This window comes from Scatophagus argus, chromosome 2 (genome assembly GCF_020382885.2).
Source record: "Scatophagus argus isolate fScaArg1 chromosome 2, fScaArg1.pri, whole genome shotgun sequence".
Classification (NCBI taxonomy): domain Eukaryota; kingdom Metazoa; phylum Chordata; class Actinopteri; family Scatophagidae; genus Scatophagus; species Scatophagus argus.
In genome coordinates this window covers 27,733,525-27,755,724 of record NC_058494.1, presented here as the reverse complement: position 1 = coordinate 27,755,724, position 22,200 = coordinate 27,733,525, and the positions used below count along the sequence as shown (strand labels likewise).

Below are 22,200 nucleotides of genomic sequence, written 5' to 3'. Positions count from 1 at the left end.
ACTCAGTTACTCAAAATAGGGCAGTTTCATGGAGGAACTATTTTCTTCATGCATCACCACGCAGAAGTAAACGTGCACCTACTCATGGACGAGGGGCTAGCTAGCTAAGCTAATTAAGCTAACTAAGCTGACTAAGCTGATGTCACAGCTCAGTTGAGAAGGACGTCATCTGATCTTATCATGTGAGATTCCACATGTAGTGAAGGGGTTCATAGAAGGTGAACGAGGTCCAGCGGGATCCTCTTCATCCTGTTCATGTGTCACGTGGTGTGTTTGTGGTCTGGCAGGAGGACCTTGCAGAGGTGGCGAAGCAGCAGGCGCGAGCACACAGAGAGCTTTCAGCAGCTCAGGAGGAGAACAAACGTCTGAGTGAGTCTCTGCAGGAGGCCCGACAGAAGCTGCCCGAGCTCCACAAGCAGCTGGAGGAGCACAACCAGGCCAAGGCCAAGACGGCGGTGCGTTCAGGACACAGTGCATCTAACCATGAGAGTCAAGAGTCTCTGTCTGTTGCTGTGTCTGTCTGTCTGTCCTTCCACGCAGACTCAGAGCCGCAGCAAACAGCAGCCAATCAGGTTTTGTTTTCTTCTCAACAATCGTTCATCCCATCGACTTCACTCTTGGCGGGTGTGTTGTTGAGGGCGTTTGGACATGTGACACATTTAAGAAACAAACGCACAGCCGGCTGCTCGGCTCAGTGTCTGAGTGCACTGGGGGTAGTTTGATATCAACACCATCGCATCACAGTGGGACGGAGCTTCAGGGCTGCGACCGGTGCCCCGCTCAGTTTAACTGTCCCAGAGAGAATGAGAAAAACTAAACAAGCATGGAAAAAAAAGAACTGAGAGGCAGTAGAACTAGCCAATAGGAGCGCAGATATGTTTGACTGGCAGCAGAATGAACCAATGGAAGGTCGTAAGCGGCTTCTGGTTCAGCCTCAGTTTAGCCTCACTGGTGAGGTTCTGTTTGGATTTACACACAGTGTACGCTGTACAGAAGATATCAGCATTTCAGTGAATTAAGTATCGACATGAATCTTAGTCTGTTTTTACCTGGCACACTCAGTTTTGAAATCAAGTATTAAAATGTTATTGCTGACTGGAATGGCGGACAAAAGTATGAATGTAACAGTCATAATAAAGCGATAATTTTCCTCCACACTGCTGACAGACAACCAGAGCTCGAGTGAAGGTCATCGAACAGGAACTGAGAGATCTGGCGGTGGAGCACGAGCTGCTGCTGCACGCCTTTGAGAAGGTGAAGTATCACATCGCGGTGTTTACCTTCGCTCGGCCTGTCAGGCATCCATACGAATGTCCTGGTGTCCGGCAGGTTCAGCAGGAGCGCGATGAGCTGCTGAAGAAGCAGACGGAGGCCATCCTGGATGTGCAGCAGAAGACCGGACTGAAGGAGCTGTTGCTGGAGAGGAAGTTGGCAGCGCTGACAGAAGCTGTGCAGAAGAAGGAAGCTCAGCTCTGCGCTGCCCTGTCGGCCTCCAACGTCGACCCAACTCCAGGCGGCGCCGCCGCAAACAAACTCAAGGTGTGATTTTATATCCTGTGTCCATTTTAGTACAAGTTCAAACATGTCTTTGTCTGAGAGAACGCAGACCATCTGTACTGACAGCCTCAAAACAACCTCTTGATAACCAACAGGGTTCCCCAAGGTTCTGTGCCTTGTCCCTTATTATTTACAGTTTCTATAAACAATAGTGTCACTCTTTCTCAGATCTGAACTGTCCAGATCAACTGTTTTATGTAGATGATACACTCCTGTAGGCACACGGCTCCACATCCAGATCACAGTCCACTGTAGAACTCTGCAGAACCTCAAACCTGCACGGAACATTGATGAGACAAGTTTACATCTTCCACACGAATGCAGCCATCGCAGGGCGGCGTTTATACGCGAGCTTCATCAACACGTGACAGGCTGTTTTTGTCCTGCTTGTAGGAGATCCTGGAGTCGAAACAAGACGCCATCAGTGCCTTGCAGAGTGACTTGGCTCGAGACTGTGAGGTCAGTTAACTCAAACGGGTTTTCATGCCTTGATGCGACTGCTGTCAGCTAATGCAGTGATGACATAAAACGTGTGACGTTGCAGGAGTACGACGACCTGCTGCAGACCTGTAAGGAGAAGCTGGAGGCTCTGGGCGCCCCCCTGTACGACTTTCCCTTCAGGCCGTCGGAGCAGATCCTGGGCGGACAGAACCCTGCCGGACCTGCTGCTACACACTGAACTCCACCTCCAGGTGTTGGGTTCACCTGCTGCTGTTTACGGCCCATCTGATACACAAATCTAAATGGATTTTGAAGGGACTGGTCCTTTATCCCGACACCGCTGGCAATGACAGTGTTTACCGGGTAAACTCGAACTCTCGGAGGTCACTCATGTTGTTGAACAATACACAATATTGCTATGAAAACACGTTTCTCCTGAGACGTTTGAACTCTTTTAACCTCAGAGTTAAACACCTTCAGTGAGTCCCCTCAGCCATCAGGCCTTAATGTTTCTGGTCTCATTTCAAAGGAGGATGAACCCGTTTCTAGGCCCAGTCCAACTCACATCCAAGTCGAGTTTATTTAAATTTCAAAAAGTTATCAGCCTTACGACCACAATAACCAGATCCAGTGAAATATGGAGTAAATACAGTGAAAACATCAGCAGTGAAGTTCAGAAAGTCATTGAGCCATGTAACAAATCTCCTCAAAACACTGAAAGAGTGAATATTTAGTGAGGACTCGACAGAACCGTCAGCCATCAGACGTTTAGTCTCAGAGGAAAACCCAGCATGTTTACTGTAAAATGATGAGAAAGTCCCGGATCCTCTTACATTTAGAACAAAGTTCATACGTCTCGATGTTATTCTTAAAGTACTTCACGACAAAAGGAGTTTGGACAACATAAAATGGTCTTTCATTGTGATTTTTTTGTGGTGGACGTGTCCGGCCAGTTTTTAACTTAAAATATTGGAGTGCTTTGTTTCAACATGTCTTCCTGTCAGTTATTGCTCACCTGGAAAAAGACGCTGGACGCAGTCCGAAGGCTGTGGCACATTCCTTTTACTGACATTCAGCGTCAAGAGTTTACATTGCGCACAAGCAAATCATATAGAAAAACTATGCAGATCAACATTTACATCCTGTACACACACGCACAGTATGGCTTATGAGAGCAGAAGTCAGCGGTTCATGTGTTCAGGTCCGGTGAACCCGAACCCGCTTCCTGTCCGGCTGACACGACAGCGAAGCTCTGGAAGACTTCAGGATCAAATCGCTGCAGCTCCGTGACGCAGCAATAAAAATAAAAGCAGCTCGAAAATATTTAAGTGCTGAGACAGTGAAGCTGAGTGAAACTAAACACCATCACCTTGAATCGTTTACTTTACAGATCTGTGGGGTCTTCAGGACCATCTTCTGTAACTCCAAACTTCTACGCTGTTTGTTTAAAAGCAAACATTCCTAAAATCAGTCAGAGCTCAGGAGGAAGCAAACAGGAAGCAAATCAGAGAAGGTTTGTGATCTTTTTAAACGCTAACAAACGCACCTTCGTTAATCCCAAAATGTCCTTTAAAGGAACAGTTGGGCCAAAAACGAAGACCCAGCCGGTGTCCACTCAGCCCCCCTCAAGCCCAAATGTTCCTTTAAGGTCACATCACAAGTGAGCGGTTTAGCGTGCAAAGTTCTCCACATCTGGGAATTAACGCTGACCACATGAGCTCCTGCTCCACGTTCAGATGGCACAAGTTGGCACAATTTGCTTCCTGTTTGCTCAGAGACGCGCTCAGCGACAGCTCGTCTGGGAACCACAGTGAGGTTTGTACGAAATGACAGATCAGATCGGTTTCCACAGTGAACGTGTCCAAAACCTTCAAGAGTTCAAATGTTTGAAAGAAAATTCTGTGCTTTAGCGTCTAAACTTCGCAGTGTTTGACCGTTTGTTTGTGAGCAGAACTCTCCGTGTTTCACTGTACTGATAACTGATAACTTCCTGAACCCTACGAAGGTGCACTATGGACAGAGACTCTGCTGCTGAGTTCTTCAGTTTCAGTTTGTGTTCACGTCACATCCTGTTTGACATTTCTGAGATCAAACGCTGGTTTGTGTTTCCAGCCGCTAGACGAAGAGTTTGTCTGAAGTCTGGATGTTTCAAGTGTCTTTGGACAGAATTTCTGAACATTCACAATAAAAGTCTCCACTGAGCAGAGCGGCACCCGATCTTCGTCTCACAGGACGACGGGAGGTCGGAGAGGAAACTGACCTGCAGGTTTTTCCATCTTTTACCTCCAAAGGCGACTCGCCGGAGCCGAGGCCCGGACAGAAGGCACCAAGCAGTTTATTGCGTTTTGGTTTGGAGACACTCAGCCGGTGCCGTGGCTGCTGTACTCGAAGACGCCCTTCTTGAAGAACGGCGAGAACTCGCAGATGGCGTGTTTGGTGAGATGGAAGCCGCCGTCTGTGTCGGCTCTGAGAGGAGAGCTGGAGGACGACAGCATCACCCGGAACAGGTTCCTTAGATAACGCTGCAAACAAACAACAACCACAACAGGAACACAAAGTCACCGCCGACATTCTGACGATCAGAGACACGAGCTCTTCTTCTTCTACGGTTTGTCTTTCTAACGTGTGAATGAAAGTGGATGAAAATGTCTTGCCTCCAAGTGATTCCGGCGCTCAGCGACCATCCGCTCGTCTCGGTTTCCAAACAGTTTCTTTGGAGGGAACTCGAGAGCTGCCAGCTGAAACAAAGACAAACAAAGTCCACAGCTGAGACACGTCCCCAACACGGGACTCTACACGCCACGTGGTTGCTATGCCAACAACTGGGCCAAATTCCAGACCAGACGATTATTATGTGAAGAAACGGCTTTAAAGTCTGCCTCCCTCCCTCCTCCCTCCTCTTATATGAAAAAGGTTTTTCACGTTGTCCGTGCAGGCTTGTTTATTCAGTGTATCCATGGAAACAGCGACGGGCTTGTCTATACTGCCTCCCTCACCTGTGGATATTTAAACTTGAGGCTCTTGTGCATTTCCCGGAAGCGACTGTAACGTCTGAACACGGTCCACGTCTCATCCATCACAGTGATCTGATGAAAGACAGAGAGACGCCTGAAAACATCAAAACACCTGGCTGTGCAGAGCCAGAAGCTCCACATTCGTTACTTTACAAACTCAGATTATCAGTGCAAGAAATAATCGAGAAAATACATTTAATGTGTTGTTCCAGATGAAACTACCTGTCAGTGTATACAGTAGTTCAACAACGCATCGCTAATAATAATAATACTAATGCAGTTTTACTATTTTAAAACAAGTACTTGTACACTTTAGTACTGCAGTCTTCGGAGATCAGAGTACTTCTTCCTCTGCTGAGTGCAATTTCACAAGCACAAAACTTTATTTCTGAAGTGTTTAACACAGAGACATCTTATGGAAAATGGACTGAAACTACCAAAACTACAAGGCACAAGTGACTACAACTAAATGTAATATTTGATTATTAAATGTGCCATGTGTGTATTTACCTTTGTGTTAATTCCTATATTTAGTTTGAAAATGAGTGTCAACTTTTCACCCACTGAGCAACAATCAACTATGACCTTCATGTCTTTAGAAATATCCGTTTCATTCTCCATTTGACCACCATTCTGTCCTCCACACAGCAAGAAAAACAACAACTAGCCATCAAGAAATGGATGATGAAAGAGAGAGGACATGAGGAGGATGAAGACGATGACGATGAACGAACTCACCTTCACCTCGAACTCAAAGTGCTCGTCCTTCCCCTGCCCGCGGAGGACATAACGAGGAATGGTAACCTTAACGGGCTCCTGAAGGCCGTCAGAGCTCGTCAAGAGAGGACGAGAGACCAGGTGCTGCAGAGGAAGTCACCAGGAGAACAGACGGGACAAGAGAAGAAGAAAGAGGTGAAGAGCAAAGGGTTGACTCAGAAAAAAATTACAGGTGAAGTGATTTACTGACCGTCAAGTAAAAATCAGACAATAAGAGTTATACACAGTTACATTTTTATTATCCTGTTTACACAATTAACAAGAGACATTCGACATTATTCTTCATTTAAACACGAATCATCATAACAAATTTTATTCACATCAACAATTTGTCTTAAAGTGCAGCTGCAAAATTTTCAACCCAACTGTGCAATTAACATCAACAGCCTCCCTTTGAAACATGGAAAGATCGAAAATCAATCAAGAATAAACAAGAATCATCAACGCGACTAAAAAGAGCAAACAAACAAAGTCATAAATAGAATGTTTCTCTTCATTCACTCACTATGATTGCACATTAAATACAGAAGTCCCAAGAAATTACAGTTAACACGTGTCAACATGATCCACTTCCTCATCAAAAGACACAATCACATTTTGCATAACAGCAATGTATAAAATGTTTAAAAGTATTTTTTAAAAATCCTTTCAGGTGTGTGTGTTTCAGTTTGCTATGATAATGAATCACATTTACACATCCTGAAATAAACCTGTTAATGACTTCCACGAGTAAGTAAACTGTATTTGTGAACAAATTCAGGTGTAATGGCCCTCAGGTGTGTTAACTCAGGTACACAGATGATTAATCAAAGTCGCAGTTTCTGAGGTACAACCAAAAGACAACTTCCACGAGTCGCCCTGACGACTGTGCTGAGCGACTGAGGGCACGTCGGCTGAGCCTCGTCTGGCCTTCCTTTCTCCAGCTTGTGGTTTGCGAGTTGTAAACGTGATGTCCACCATCAGCCAACTGTCGCTCTGCTTCACCATCACGCATCGGATCTCCGAACGCTTGCGGAGCTCAAGGCCTTGAAACTGGGGCTGGACAGGGACCAGGCTGGAGCCCCGTGGCACCGGGTGAAAGACGCCGTCCTCCCGAAGAAGAGCCACATGAGTGTCCGTCAGGAGGAACTGAAAAATGGAGTTCTGATGCATACGGGTAGAGTTCATGACCTTGACGCTGGTGTACAGCAGGGGACAAATATTTGCCAGAGACGGTTTACCAGGACCCTCCATGTTCCCATGGACGATGTAGAGCAGGTCTGCTAGAACCCGCTTAAATCTGGAGGTAACGTGAAGACCGCTATCGAGCAAGATGTCAGGAACATTGGATGTCCAGTCCAGAGAGAGGACCATGAGGTCACCAGAGAGTAACGGGTGATCTTCAGTCCCTTCAGAGAACTTTTTAGGAGAAAGGGCCTTCAGTAAAGCCTTGCAGAACTCCTGAGTAAGCTCTTTGCTGTGGGTAAACACAGCCAACACAGTATCTTCAGTGCAGCCAAACAGGCGGACGTGCTGCCCTGCCAAGCTGATCTGGATCTTCTTGATGTCCATGAGGTTAAAATGGTGAAAAACAGCTAAGGTGTCCTTTGAATTTGACAGCACTATTATGTCCTTTTCTAATAAAAGCAAGCACCCAGGCTTTGGGATCAGCTGCTCACGGTTAGCAGTCTGAAGCCAGAAGATACTCAACAGCTTGGTGACTTTCACTTGAGGAGCCAGAGATTCCAACTTTTCTAGCATTGGCTGGGATGAAAGGGACTGTAACTGAGATAAGGCTGGTGGCAGCTGAACCAGTCTCTGATAAAAAACTTCAGGACATGTGTTTCTATGAGACGACACTGAGCCTTCAGGCCACCCCGAGATGCCCGGGATTGCAGGCATACTGCACTTCTGAAATGGACTAAGGGCACAATCCATCGGCACATCAACCAAATTGTCTTTGTTTTCCGCAAGGATGGGAGGCTCCGGCTCTGGTTTGAGCTGCAGTCGATGAATCAGTGGCAGCTCTTTGGACATCGTGGTTACATATTGAAAGACAACAACCTTCATTTCGCTGACTCGCACATTTCGGATGATGTCCCTTGTTCCCTGTAGCCTTCGACCAGCATCTTTGTATGCTTGGGAAAGCTTTCCAGTCAAATACCCCAAATTGTAGCTCCTGCTGGATGCTACTTTCTCAGCTCCTGTGCCAGCTTCTTGCTTTATCTGACCAGGAATGGATTCCTTGAAGTTCAGCAACTCCGGTGACTGATCATTGGAAAGTTCTTCATCTGCTACTGCTCCTGGTGCTGTTTGATGTTTGACTTTTTCCTTACAGTAAGAATAAGAGGGTCCATTCACCAGCAGCTCCTTTGCTCCACCTTCAACCTTTTTGGCATCATCATCATCATCAGGAACACAAGAGGCACGATCGCTTTGTTTCTTATCAGTGATGTTCTCGTTTTCATCAAATCTGTTGGTCGTGGTGTTGTTCAAGGTGGCACAAAACTTGTGCTGTCCAATTTTACAATGATCAAGTTCACAAACACCTCTGCCTTCTTCTCTGAGGGGGATATTCACTTCTCCTTGCCACCGTTTGTTTTTATCACCATCACTGGGGGGTGCTTCCTCTTTTTCAATCAGTACTTCAGCTGTGGATTCTAGTTTCACTTCACTGTGAGGCTTCGAGAGACTGGTCTCGGGTTCATCCAACATGTTTTCCTGGATGTGAAGAGGGGAGTTTGCCTTGAGCTCTGGGGAAGGCAGGAAGCTAGACCACAACTCGCGGGCTCTCTGTGTGCACAAGGGGGGGGAGGGGGAGTCCATGACTACATCGTCAAGAAGGATGTGAAGGGTCTTTGATTAGAAGTCCTTAATCCACCTCAATGAGAATTATCCTCCATCACCAAGTGCACAGGTGAGTTGTAAGTGATTCAAAATTAACAGTGTAAGAAGGTTTGGCATGCAAATTAGGATGTCAAGTGTACAAAATAATACAAATTCCAATCAAACATGGACAAAGCGGCACTGCAAATAACTCTGTGATAACTGTGATTACACTCCTCTTGGTGACTGGATGGACAGTCCTTCCAGGATTCCAAAAGGTTTGTCTTTGGCTCAAACTCCTTTTCTGAAATAAGATCCTATGGGGATGGGGGATCATATCTGACTTAATATAAAGCTTCTGCAAATACCATTTTGCCCATGTTAAATCCCACTTTCTTTGAAATGGACTGCACAAAAACTTCTTATCATTTCACGCTCTTGTGTTGACTGCCAGTCTATATGCATCAGTTTGTCACCACCCTAAAGAGGATACCGAGCTTCCTTTCCTCACAACATAACCTAAATGTAACATTCAGGATAACCAAATTTTCAATGTCTTGCTATTTCAACCACTGACATATGTATAAAGACGGATGACCTGTGTCCACTTTACAAAATGAAGCCAGGTGCTACCATCTTGTTCTGACTTCATTTGGGGCAAAAGTCTATGCGGTACTGATCAGGAGGTGGAGCCTCAGTATCAAGTTCCTGACCTTGCACCTGTCTGAGCCAATCAGGCGCAGCATTCAGCCGTCCATTATGACAGCAACTAATTAACACTTGAACAGACATCAGTGTGATAAGAACTGTCTAAAATGACAGAAACCATCTTTGGGAAACATTTATTTGGCGTGGACGACTTTTTAATTTGGTCCATGTCCCATATGCTAAAGTGGAGGGGGAGGGGCTTAAGAGCCCCTACCGCAGCCAGCCACCAGGGGGCGATGCATATGTTTTGGCTTCACTTTTAGGGAGCCGACATGTGGTCCATCTTTATATACAATCAGTGATTTCAACCTTCAACGTGTGATGCCAAAATAGAAGTCAGTTCACTAATATTAATGGATTCTAAAACAAAATGTGGAAAAGTGGAAACCCGTTCACAACTTTCTTTAAAATCGCATTTGTTATATCATCTGTGCAAACAACAACAACTCAAACATTCAAAACCCCTGCCACGAAAAGCAGGATTCCAGATTTTTAACGATTGATTATTGAATTTTAAGAATCCAAAACACAAAATTAAGATCCTGATCTTACCTCATATTTAAGCCTCCTTGGGTTAATGTTTTGCAGCTTTTCATCATCCTGAAAGCAATAAAACTTAACATTATCTCTCAGCATCAAATATTCATAATCTGCCAAACAACAATTCATGCATTCTTAATTAATAATCTCAGAAAAATGATCAATTACATAAATGATTGGGCAGTATTTAAGATTACTGGAAAAGGGGAGAAATTGATTAAAAAAAAAAAAACAATTAAAAGAACTACAAACCAAACTGACTGATGATCCATAAACAAATTTGGGAGAATCATGCAGATTGTCTCACTGGGACATACAGAGCAGGTGGATCCTGGTCTTACCTCATCTGTTAATCTAACAGAGCTACAGTCGCTAACTTCCTCCTCCTCCTGCAGGGTTAAAGAGCTGAATTTCAGTTCTACACAGAGAAAGACGCTTCGACTCGCAAACTGTCACTGGACTTTACGTTTGTGAGAAAACGTGAACTTCACCGTGGAAATAAAGCCCCAGATAACCCTGAAGGTGGCCATCATAATTTCCTAGAGCCCAAACAGAAGTCTTATGTTGCCTTTTTGTGTCTTAACAACAGTCAACGCCAGCAAATAAGAGCAAATTCTCACATTTGAGAAACTGGAATCAGAAAAGTTTGGCACTTTAACTTGACTGTCATAGCTGGAGATAATTTTCTGTCAAAAGAGTCTTAATGTGCTAAGAGTGAAGGTTAAACAAAGTCAGGAAGTGATGCAGGTCTGTCCTCACCCTGAGCGATTCCCAGGACCGAGACAGATCCATGCTGCTGCTGCTGCCGTTGAGAAGATTCATCTTGCGTAACCTGCGCTGGACTTCCTCTTCGATGTACGCGTTTATCCTGGGAAATAAAGATGGACATGGCGGAAAGATCAGCCACCCTGCAGAGTAAACTGAATAAAAGCCAGACTTTGAGGACAGAGGAGCTCTGGGAGGCGTACCTGTCGTCCGACAGCGGCAGCAGCGTGTTCAGACTCTGGATGTGGCTGACCGGCGAGCTGCTGTGACTCGTCTTGTCGTCGTTACTGATGGAGTGAGTCTTGTTGTTCTCTTCGCCTTCACTGATCCTCTGCCTCAGCTTCTGGATCTCCCGCTCCACTCTACAGAGAGAAACAAAACAAGACTTTGAGCTGTTTTCATGGCAGCATCAGAGCCCACTTCTCTGGCCTCAGACAGGATTCAGATCTATCATGAGGCTCCGACCTCTGCTGGTCCAGGTCGGCCCCCGTCCTCAGGTTCCTGAAGACCGAGCTCTTGTGTCGCTGCTCCTCTGCGTCAGGCTCCAGGGAGACGCTGCGCCTCAGGGCTGAGTGCCTCCTCTCCAGGCGGGCCACCGCCTGCTCCATCGCCTCCCTCTGCTGCTTCTCCTTTGACTCCAGGATCTCCTTCTCTTTCCTCCTCACCTTCTCCTCCTGCCTCGCCACGTTGGCTGTGAACTCGTAGGTCTCCTGGAGCTGCTGAAGCTGCTGAGCGCTGTGCCAGTGGAGGTTCAGTTTCTCCTCTTTGTCCTCCAGCTCCTTCTCCACCTGGTACAGCGTGTTGTCGAGCCCCGGCGGACTGTCGCAGTTCCCGTTGGTGCCTCCGCCGCTGCGCTCCAGCAGCTCCAAAGCTCTCTGCTTCTCCTCAGCCAGTGCAGGCAGGAGGCCGTTGTCCACGCGGGCCAGCTGACGCTCCTTGAACTGCAGTCTATGCTCCGCCTGTCTGACCAGGTGCTCCTCCTGGGAGACGGCCGTGGCTTCCTGCACCCCCTTCTCCTGCTCCTCTTTCAGCTGCTGTTGTCTTTCTTTGAGGCCGCGAGTGAGGAGCAGCAGTGCATTACGCTCTGCGGCGACCTCCTTCTCCAGGCGCTCCCTCTGCTGCTGCAGCCCCTCCTCCAGCTGGCCAAGTTCCTTCACCTGAGCCTCCTTGAAGCTGGTGTATCGCGCCTGGACAGATCTCGCCTCTTCACCGGCATCCTCCACGTCTGGCCGCTCCCCGGCCTCTTTGGCCCGGAGGAGCGCTTCTCTGATCTCAGCCAGAGCTCGACGTTCCTCCTCCAGACGGCGGGCGTCCTCCCGGGTCAGCAGGGTGGTGGCCGCCTCGTGTTTCTCTCTCAGCTGATCCTCCAGCCTCCCCACCAGGCTCAGCTGCTCCCGTTCCTGCTCCTCCAGCCGCCGCCGCTCAGTCTCCAGACGGACCTGCTGCTCTTCACGCTCCCTCTTCAGCCTCTCCAGCTCGCGATAGATCTCGGTCTGCTCCGCAGCCTCCTGCTGCCGCCGCTGCTCCTCATCGACTTCACCTTCCTGCTGCCGGTTGTGCTGATGGAGGCCGGCCCCCTGTAGATCTAAGCGTCTCTCCTCCTCGAAGCGCTCTTTCTCCGCCAGGAAGTCTCGCAGGCGGCTCTCGATGTCCTGGCTGCGGCGGCGCAGGCTCTCCTCCTGCCGGAGGATCCGCTGCTGCACCTCCTCAGACTCCTTCCGCTGACTCTCCACCTCCTGCTGCAGGCGCTCCAGCTCCGCCTTCTCACTCTGGTGCTTTACCTCCATCTCCTTGATCAGCCTCCTACAACAGCATAACTCAGAAGTGTAAAAATGTTCTGACATGAACTCAAAACTGTTCATCCAATTTCTCCTCACGTCAAGTCTCGCACCAAACGAAAGAGCGTTTGATTTAGAAAACTTTATAATTTTATATACATAAAACTGTACAATGTTAAACTGCATTAGATCAGAAAGGCTTCAGATTTAGTCATCAGATTCAACAGAGAACACAAGAGTGACAAAGTCAAACCGAACGCTCAGTGCGAAGCCTCTCGGTCGATTCAGAAGGAAACAACTCTTGTACCTTTTCAGCTCCAGTTTCTCCAGCTCTTCTCGCTGCTGGCGCTCAAACTCCAGCCTGGAAACACAAAAACCTCCATCAGCTTCCTCTTCCTCTCATCAAGACAAAAGCATGAACATTCAGTGAAAGCAGCAGCCAAAACACAAAACAAGACAACACATCCTCTACTGTCAGACACCAAAATGGAGACAGAAGCAACGGGGTGACGTGCAAAAAAAATTAAAACAATTAAAAAAAATAAATAAAAAGACAATGAGGGTTCAGGCTGTGAAACTGGACGAGTCAACACATCTTTGTGTCAAAAACGGGACAGTTAGACAGGAAGTGGACAGCTGAGTCTACCTGAGGAAGACGGGGCCCTTCTCAGTGAAGAGACTGTCAACAAGACAGGGTTGACAGTTAATTCAAACGGGCTTCACGATCGAACAGAACACAAACTGCTGCCTGCAGCGAGCGAACAGCTCCGCTTTGCCTACAGTAATCCCTCAAGCTACAATTCACCAGATTACACCAAGGAAGTCCAGCAGAAAACTCACATGGTGATCGTCAACGTGTTCAGTAAAGGTCACCAGATTAGACTAGGAGATCATAAACATAAGGATACAATACTATTAAAAATACAAGGCTGCCATTATTCAAACGATTTCCTTTTCTCAAAAAACCCCATGAACATCAAAACTCGTAGGTCCGCCTCAGTGCGGCCTGGGCTTTGGTTTAGGAACCTTATGGGACATGAATTGGAATTTTTACATTTTGATTGTAAAATGCATGAAAATAGGACTATGGTATAAGCAGGATGATGGCCTTAAAGGAGTCTACTGTCACGGCGTGGAGGTCAGCACCGCCCTCCACAGACGGAGCAGCATGCAGATCTCAGACAGAAGGGTTCAACGCGAGCCTGATATCCAGGAGTTTCTGCTGTTTGTAAAAGTCAAACTATGTTTAAGAGCGCAGGACTGATCATCTCATGTCCCAGCAGCAGAAACCATCTTTTTCTTCAGGATCTTGAACTCGCTCGTGTTTCATTAAACGTTTCACCTGCAGTATTGAGTTCTTTAAAATGCAGAGTGTGTCGTCCTGAGGTGGTCTGGATGCAGAGGGGGGAAGCACTGCAGGCTCTGAGCTGATAATCACATGCTGATGCTGCTGATTTCTGCGTGTTCAGACACTCACCCCGGGTTGTAGAGCATCACAGTGGACAGGTTTTCACAGGACTTGGACAGATCCGTCATGGACAGGCTGAGTGAGGACAGCAGGCCGCTCTGAGAGGGCGGAACAAATGAAAAGTCAGGACAACATCAACCCGGGAGACGTCTCACCTTCAGCTTCTCCAGAGGACACGCCCCGAGAGGACGTCCCCAAACCGCGAGCCGTCTCACCTTTCGTTTCTCCCTCAGCTTGGCCGCCTCCTTCGGGTGGTTGAACCGAAACATGTTGGTCCTGCCGAGCAGGATCACAGCGCCTGGAGAGCAGCACAACAGACAGAAGATCTGAAGGTAGGAGCAGACTTTGACGGTGACGCAGCTGAGAACATGAAGACAGACGTTTTGGCCGTCTCACCCTGGTTGAGCTGCGACGGCTCGGTCACCTGAACTCCGTTAACCGAACACTGAGCCCCGCCGAGCGGCACCAGAGTCACTTTGCCGTTCTGGTTCTCGAACATGCAGTGTTCGCTCTCCAGGTCCAGACCGTGCAGGACTGCAGGAGGACAAACATGGACGCATTCAAACACTGCTGCCATTTTCAGATTTTAACTGACAATTTCCTGTTGTTGTTGTTGTTGTGCATCAAAGCCTACTGGGCAGCTAAGCAGAAGAGTTTTTATTCAACATTACTGCAGTGCTGCTACAGAACGTGTTTGAATGTGAAACAGTCACACGTTCTGTAAACGAGTCCCCTTTCAGCTGGAACCTCCTGAAGGAGCCCTGGAGGCCCCCAGACCCCCCCAGAGAACCACTAATACACATTTAAAGCAGATGTGTTTAAAGATTTAAGACGTGACTTCATGTAAAAATGATCTACAGACATCACTTGTCTGCCACTGCACAACCACGACAGGAAGAGGATTCGTTTTGTCCCATGGCTACTCCTGCAGGTATCCCTGCAGCTTGTTGATGGAGAACAGGTTCATAAGACAAACTCACTGATGTCCTGCTCCGTGGACGCGTCCTCTCTGCCCACGTATGTCCGTCCCTCCTGAGGCGAAGGACAAAAACAAAGAACAAATTTGAGGTTATGACGCCGAAAACTTTCTTCTCCCCACTGCAAAGTAACCCCAAATGTTTCCGATGACAACACTGGAGTTACCAGGCTGACGGCAGGCAGACGTCAGACTGGACTGAGACAGAAAGCATTTCTGTTATTAATTGGCTCGGGCCTGCAGGTGAATTCAGGAGATCTCAGACCTTTAAATGGTACAGGATGATGCCGGTGCTGAGGAGGTCGTCGTCGATGCCGATCAGGTGGGGCAGCTCTGAGTCCAACACCACGCCGATCCCCTCCTTCCTCAGAGCCAGAGTCTCCTCCTGCAGACGCCAACATGACGACGTTTTTAAACTTCGGCTACGATGTCACTGAAACGTGAAACTCGTGCACAAAGAGGAAACTAAAGAGCTGAAATAAACTGCCTGTCGTCTGCGTTTTTCCCTGAAACAAACACGCAGTCATCAGCGAGCCTGAAAAACATGCAAATAAACGACGCCAACCTTGAGAATATTCTGCGTCTCGTTCCACTTGTTGGTCCACTCTTTGGTCAGCTCCAGGACCTGCGGACACACACCAGGTCAAATCAACGGAGCGAACAGGAAGCAGCAAACTCGTTCACACCAAACACTGACGCTGGACTCACTCTGGCTTCGTTCTGGTGCAGTTTCTCCTCCATGCTCAGAGCCGTGGGCGAATCCAGGAGAGCAATCTGACAACAAAACACAAACGCAGTCAGAACAGGCTAGCAGCATGTTGCAGACAGAAACGAATACTCGAACTGAGCGAGTACTCAGTTAGTACAGATACTGCAGTTTTTATCATCAGTTCTTTCTCAGCCTTCTGCCTCAGCCTGCCTCATCTCCTTCTGCGCGATGCCGAGTCAGCTGAACCTGAAGGCACAACCTGAGACCTGATCCGGAGTCTGTTTACCTGGTTGCCCTGAACCAGCAGAGCTTTCAGTCGCGCGATTTCGGCCCGCAGCTCTCTGATCAGCCGGACGTTGCCGTCCTCGTTGATGGTGGGCTTGTTGATGATGTTCTTGGCTCGGTTGGCGTATCGCAGGGTGCTGAGTGTCTCGCCGTAGTTCACGTCCGCGGGGGAAACGGCTGCAATGATTTCAAACAGAATTACTTCAAGTAATTACAGCCGTTGGAGGTTGGAGGAGCAGCTTGTGCCCAGAGGGTCACCGCTGCGATATACTGACAAATAAAGTTTCAAGTTTTTGAAGTTTTCTTTTTTAAATATTTCTGGTTTGGGAACATTTTTAAGTGCATGAATGTGACGACTGTTTGCGTCTCACTGGCGATCATGATGGTCTTTGAGTTGCCGCCCAGGCTGTCCTTCAGCAGCCACGTGAGGACCGAGTCCCTGTAGGGGACAAACAGCGACTTCTTCTTCTGGTTGGTGTTTGTGCCGTCCGGGGACATGTCAGCTGGACAGACACAGGAAACAGATCCTTCAGTCAACCAGAATACACACTGACCGGACTTTAAAACGCGTTATGGTCTCGTCCGTCTCACCCAGAGACGAGATGACATTGCCCAGGGTGACCAGCGACTTGTTGATGTTTCCTCCCTCTTTCAGCCGGACGCCCGTCGCTCCGGTGGCGTCGGCTCGCTCGCTGCCGGCCAGATCGACCAGGTGGATCTTACTGACCGTCTCGCTGGGCATCTCTGCATCAAACTTGGCCTGACGGGAACAGAACGACGCGTCTGTTGCAGTTTGACTGAATGCTGAGATTCAAGGTGCCAGTTTATTTGGCACAAAAACTAAATTGTAAAAATGAAAAAGAAGAAAAAATTGAGGCTGTGGGTTACGATCCCGAATATGGCGGAAGCGTTTCTGACCTGCGTGAAGTTGATGGTGAAGATGGCGTGCGAGCGGCTGCTGACGTCGTTCATGCCGGTGCTGGCGGTGGTGCGGTTGATGTTTCCGGCCTCCATCAGCTCCTCCACGTCACTGTAGTTCTGCACCAGGTGTTTGGACAGGTCTGAGATCAGGAGGGAGGAGGGCAGGTTAGAGGGAGTCGACCCGTGGAGGAAACACTGAGAAAACACGTGAATGTGGGACTGCGAGTGTCCGACAGCATGACAGAAAGGATCCCTACGAGAGCACAGAGGAAACCAGAAACAGCCGCCGCGTCGCCCTCGCCAAACCCAGACGCCAAACAGAGAAACATTCACTTCACTTTGCTCGTGCCGGACGGTCTGCAGGGCAGTGATGCGGTCTCACCTTCGACATACGGTCCGTCTTTCGGGTGCTCCCTGACTCTCAGGTTGTAGGTCTGAGTGGACTTCCTCCTCAGCAGGTCTCTCACCCGCTCGTTGTAGATCTCCAGGTAGCTGAAGGTACAAACCAGAAGGAAATACACCTTTTGCAGCCTGAGACACAAGCGAAGCTTTTCGTCCCATAAAGCAGAGAGAAACCACCAACGCTTTGACGTGAGCTTCACTCCAGCAGCTTGACATCTGCTCTCACCTGACTTCTGTGCGAAATGAAGCTTCATCCCATCGAGTGGCCTCAGAGATTCGGCTGAACAGACCTTCACAGAACCTCGGGATCAGGCCTGCGTCCCCCTGAAACAGCAGCAAAACAAAGACTTCGCTGAGCTCCTGCAGAACATAAAACAGAAATCTGACTGTGTGTGTGTGTGTGTGTGTGGATTCCTACATGGGAAATGCAGTCAGCTGAAGCAATAAATGTCTCAATGATATACTGAACCGCAGAGTCCGACTGTAGTCACGTCATCATTGGGAGACCAGAATCTAAAGGCAGCTCCAAAAACACAAAGAGCAGCAGATCACCAGAGTCGCCTCCAGCTGCTGCTCATCATTGGCTGAAGCTAAAGTTACAGTTAGCTCAGTCAGCTGTGGAGCTCCTGGTCCTACAGCTGACCAGGCTGTGCCTGAACTGACACCTCGGATCTCAACAGCCTCAAGGTGAACCCACACTGGACTGCCAGTGAGGACAGACGGACGGACGGACACATGCGCACACACACACACACAGTGTGATCTCAGAGGACCCGGTCAGTCTGCAGGTTTATTGACAGTGTGGCTGCTCGTCCACCTCGCAGCCGAGTGCAGATAAGATCAGACGTATAAATGAAAGCTCACGTGGCCTCCCGTCTCTCCAGAGTCAAAACCCCACACAGACAACAGACTGATGGTGACCTTCGTCCACCACAGAGGACACTGAGGTCAGGTCCTCTGTTTGTTCTGGACATCTGGAGATGACGTGGGAGGTTCACTGTTTCAGTTAAAACAGATTTAGACTCAACATATTCTGTCCATTAATTAGCAGGTCAAAAGAAAAATAACTCCAACTATTCTAATAACTGTTTGAGTTTTCAAACGAAATCTGGTTTTGCTGCTTTTCTTTGTCGTGTGAGACAGTGAACTGAATGTCTTCTCGACTGTTAGAGAAAACAAGCAGACTGAAAAGGTTAGAAAATCTGGGATGTGAATGTTAAATATGTCCCGAGTTTTGTCTCACTGGATTTCCCATCATGGTGTAGGACTTCCCCGAGCCGGTCTGACCGTAGGCGAAGACGCAGGCGTTGTAGCCCTCAAACGCCGCCTTCAGCACATCTGAGCCCAAATCTTTGAAAACCTGCAAACAAAACACAAAAACAGCTTTTTACTTCTGCTAAGATGTCTTGAAGGTCTCTGGGGACGTGTCCACTGGTGCATGAGGTTGCAAAACGCCGCACGGCTCCAGAGACTCTCAGTATTGACGCTGCAGAGACGAAGTCCTGAGTAAACACACAGAGTCTATCAGCAACGAGATGAAGCCTCCACCCTCTGACCCCAAATCCAGACCAACTGGAAGATGACTAGTCAGAACAATGCTGAATGTGGCTCACACTCATTTACAGCTTTATTACAGCCATCACACGTCTTATCAAGCGGAGCCACGTGCTGTTAGCGTGAGAACGAGACTTGGCGTCAACATCCTGTGTTCACGGGTTCAGCACAGCAGATGGACGCCAGACGTGTCACACAAACAATAACAAGATTCAAGACTTTTCAGGGTTTCTCCAAAGAGGCTGCGTGCCAAGCTAAAGGGGAATGACAGCACTTTTATGGACATATGGCTGACAGACCAGAGATCCCAGTGATGTCATCCAACAGGGACAGCACAGACGGGATTGAAGGCTCCTGGTGGTTTTGCTTGCACAAGGAAATTCCAGAAACGCCTGGTAGACGTTTGGGATGAACGTGTAAAGATGTCATTTTTATTGTGTTTTACTCACGCGTAGCCTTCTGTGCAGCACCACGCAGCATCAATGCATGCTAACATCACTGATGGGGGGTACGATCATGATCAGTGATCAGCTTCATGAGGAATATCCTCTGGGATTATAAATCACAATCAATTCCTGACTTTCTAATCTCAGAGAATATTTGAGTTTTTTCTCGTAAATGTACCACTTTAATCTCCTTTACACCTGCAGCGGTCCTCAGCTGATTTGTACCCGAACAGGTTTTGAAAGTGGCCTTAAAGGAAACCGAATCGCTGTGAGCGTTGTTTACCTTTTCCTGCGAGACGAAAGCGGAGCTCCTACAGTCCATGGAGTCGTAGGAGAAGTCGTACGTGAAGGTTTTGGTTCGATCCCTGGACGACTCACCTGCGATGCTGTCAGGGATCTTTGGAAATCAGAAGAGAGAATAAAAAGGACACGACTTGAGCCTGAACCACATGCTGCGAGAACAGTTTTCTTCTTCTGCAGAACAAAAGTACCTTCAGGTTGGTGATGGAGGTTTTGGTCCCTTCCATCTTGATGATGCATTTTGCAGTCAAGTCCTTCTCCCTGTGAGAGATAAAAGACGTTTAAGGCATCTTTGCTGTAAGTTATCACCTCGACAGGATCTCGTGTTCGAGTGTCCTGCAGCGTGGTTTGTCCCTGTGGTGTCGCCGTAGCTCGACCGCTCAGCCTGTAATATCAGCCGTCTGGTGCAACATGAAATTTGAAGACGGTCTGTTGTTTGACTTCAGCGTGTGACGTCGGGACTGCAGACGAAAATCCACGTCTGAGCCTGAATCGTTTCAGCTGGGCCATGTGTTTGTTTAGTCGTGTATGAACACGCGTCTCCACCCCAGTTTGTTCTCAGGCTGTGCGACATCCTGCACAGGGTTTGTCCTCACATTGTAAAGCTTTGTTAGCGGAGCTCCACCCACAGCAGGACATCAGAAACTACTAAGTGACCCAGATCTCATGGCTGGACTTCTGTAGCACATGTTATCCTTAAGCTTTTTCAGTGTTGATTATTTATCATCTGCAATAGCTTTTCCAACTTTCTGACCCCAGATATGGTGATACTAACGATGTGACATGATGTGTTTTTACTGAGGACCACCAAACCCCCTGAGTGAAAGCAGAAACAGTCGATGTGTTTCAGCTGCGGGACGTGAAGGTGAATAACACATTACGTAAGCCTGAACATCAGACGCCTCAGACACACGAGACTCATCAGAAAACGTGCCAAAGGTCAACTGGACTTTAGTTCACAGCCATAAAGAAATATTTTCATCCTCAATTAACACGAAGGATTGTCTTCATTAGTTAAAGGTTCAATCTGTAAAATGTCCCAAAATGGTTTCACCTAACAAACAAACAAACAAAGATTAAATTTACTCTGGTAGAAGATGAAGAAAATAAGCAAATATTCACATTTAAGAAGCTGAAACTTGAGACAAAATGTTTAACGAAACCATCAACACAATTTTCTGCCCCTTTGTTCATCAATTACTTAATAACGCTCTAATTTGGGTTTGAACTATTTAAGGAAACATATACTCTAAAGGATAAATGACAAACGCTTTGTGACACTGTTTCAAGCATCAGAAGATGTTTCCTTTCCTTGAGACATTTAACTTTTAACGGTTTTAGATTGTGTTTTAATTGGGCAAAGTGCCTGCGCAGCTGCGTGGTCAGACGGACTTACTTTCCAATGAAAAGACATCAGTTTGACTTTGGTTTGACCTGAAGACCTGAAGCAAAGTGCTCAGACTGTTAGCTTTCTCTGTGTTGGGTCTCTCGGGACAAACAGATGCGGATGTGTTTGTCAGCCCAACATAAAAACAAATCACTGACGGAACACCTGCCAAAACCAAACCACACAAACCGGTCACACTCGGTCGCCCACCTGAAGTGAAACTACGCCAACACTTTACAGTCACACGATGGGCCACTTTCAAAACGCCTGCTGCTGTGAAAATTACATTTCTGAGTTTGTTCACACGAGTTAATCACGCAGACTGCAAGCGGCTTCGTGTGGGTGAGCCTCGATTAGCTGCACAAAACAACGACTTTCTGAACAAAACATGACGGACAGCGTCAAACGACCGAGTCCCTGTCCTTAACTCACCGCCTGTTCATGGGCCTGACCCGGACAGCCACCCGAACCGATGCCATGGCACATCCCGCTGTCGTCCGTCCCGTCCGGTTAGTTTCAGCCTCGGAGAGCGCGTCGCTGCTTTATAACAGCTAATGAGCTAACAGGCTAACCAGCTAGCATGGGACACAGCGGACAACTCTAACCCACAGCGGGACAAAGAGGGCAAAAGTCGCAGAGATAACCGACTGAGTGAACACGAAACAGACAAGCTGCACAGACAGTGACGGGGAGAGACGGTCGCCGCCGGGGACAGATGTTATCGCTGTGCGGGGACCCCGCGTCGCCGTCCAGGTGCGAACCGGCTCACATCCATGGTCACCGTTAAGAAGCTGTTAGCCCGTTAGCCCGTTAGCTCGCAGTCCTGTGACAAAAAGAATCGGAGCAACCACAGAGTGAACATCAGCTGATAAAAACATTACATCCCTACGGAAGCCCGGAGAAGACAAAGAACACCGCGCTGGCGCCACTGACGGCTGGAGGAGAGGGATTAGAAACATAGGAAAACTGTGAAAAAATATTTTATTTGTAAAATATATTTATGTATAAATGTGTGTGTATATTTCAATAGAGCACACAATGAACAAAGAACCTACAGACTGTAGCTCTGACGATGAGTCGATCAGTCATTATCGATCGATAGAAAAATGTATTGAAATTATTTTGCAATGAAAGAATCCCAAATTGAATAGTTCCTACACTGATGTGAGGATCGGCTGCTATTTATTTTGGGCTTTTGTGAGGATAAACTCATCTGAAATTGTCAATCAGTTATTTGATCACCAACTATCAACTGTTTCATTTACTGCTCAAATTAAATATGTTATGGGTTTTAGGCAAAAGGTCTGCTGTGCCAGGGGAGAACTGAGACAGTTTGTACACTGAACAAATTAATTCAATGTTCTACA

At 47.7% G+C, this 22,200-nt stretch overlaps 2 protein-coding genes across 6 annotated transcripts in view; one reads left to right on the top strand and one right to left on the bottom strand.

Annotated features, from left to right (window-relative positions):
- Positions 1 to 2,986, top strand: part of LOC124052287 (dynein regulatory complex subunit 4-like) — a 9,958-nt gene extending 6,972 nt beyond the window's left edge. Inside the window, exons 7-11 of one of the 2 annotated variants that reach the window (XM_046376356.1) lie at positions 288 to 455; positions 1,168 to 1,254; positions 1,330 to 1,539; positions 1,951 to 2,016; positions 2,102 to 2,986. In XM_046376356.1, coding sequence (XP_046232312.1) covers positions 288 to 455; positions 1,168 to 1,254; positions 1,330 to 1,539; positions 1,951 to 2,016; positions 2,102 to 2,236 — 666 coding nt within the window. In that variant the 3' untranslated portion in view covers positions 2,237 to 2,986. The remainder of the gene's footprint in view (positions 1 to 287; positions 456 to 1,167; positions 1,255 to 1,329; positions 1,540 to 1,950; positions 2,017 to 2,101) is intronic. The other variant, XM_046376365.1, reaches the window with a different exon arrangement.
- A 56-nt stretch (positions 2,987 to 3,042) lies between these two features.
- On the bottom strand, positions 3,043 to 21,941 carry kif16ba (kinesin family member 16Ba). 4 transcript variants are annotated; one of them, XM_046376334.1, is made up of 27 exons: positions 21,266 to 21,926; positions 19,638 to 19,707; positions 19,430 to 19,543; positions 18,390 to 18,506; positions 17,373 to 17,470; positions 17,127 to 17,236; positions 16,742 to 16,884; positions 16,415 to 16,583; positions 16,195 to 16,326; positions 15,825 to 16,000; positions 15,538 to 15,603; positions 15,395 to 15,454; positions 15,095 to 15,214; positions 14,834 to 14,885; positions 14,250 to 14,387; positions 14,069 to 14,151; positions 13,863 to 13,951; positions 12,693 to 12,746; positions 11,073 to 12,410; positions 10,811 to 10,969; positions 10,602 to 10,710; positions 10,184 to 10,231; positions 9,855 to 9,902; positions 5,751 to 5,873; positions 4,995 to 5,084; positions 4,653 to 4,736; positions 3,043 to 4,520 (listed from the first exon to the last, which is right to left on the bottom strand). In XM_046376334.1, exons 1-27 carry the CDS (start codon positions 21,310 to 21,312, stop codon positions 4,359 to 4,361), a joined length of 3,999 nt encoding a protein of 1,332 aa, XP_046232290.1. In that variant the 5' UTR covers positions 21,313 to 21,926; the 3' UTR covers positions 3,043 to 4,358. The 4 variants fall into 4 exon arrangements, with proteins under 4 accessions (XP_046232290.1, XP_046232300.1, XP_046232271.1 ...); XM_046376344.1 differs by lacking the exon at positions 10,184 to 10,231; XM_046376315.1 differs by lacking the exons at positions 3,043 to 4,520; positions 4,653 to 4,736; positions 4,995 to 5,084; positions 5,751 to 5,873 and adding an exon at positions 6,012 to 8,561 and having other exon boundaries at positions 21,266 to 21,941.
- Between the last annotated feature and the right edge of the window lie 259 nt (positions 21,942 to 22,200).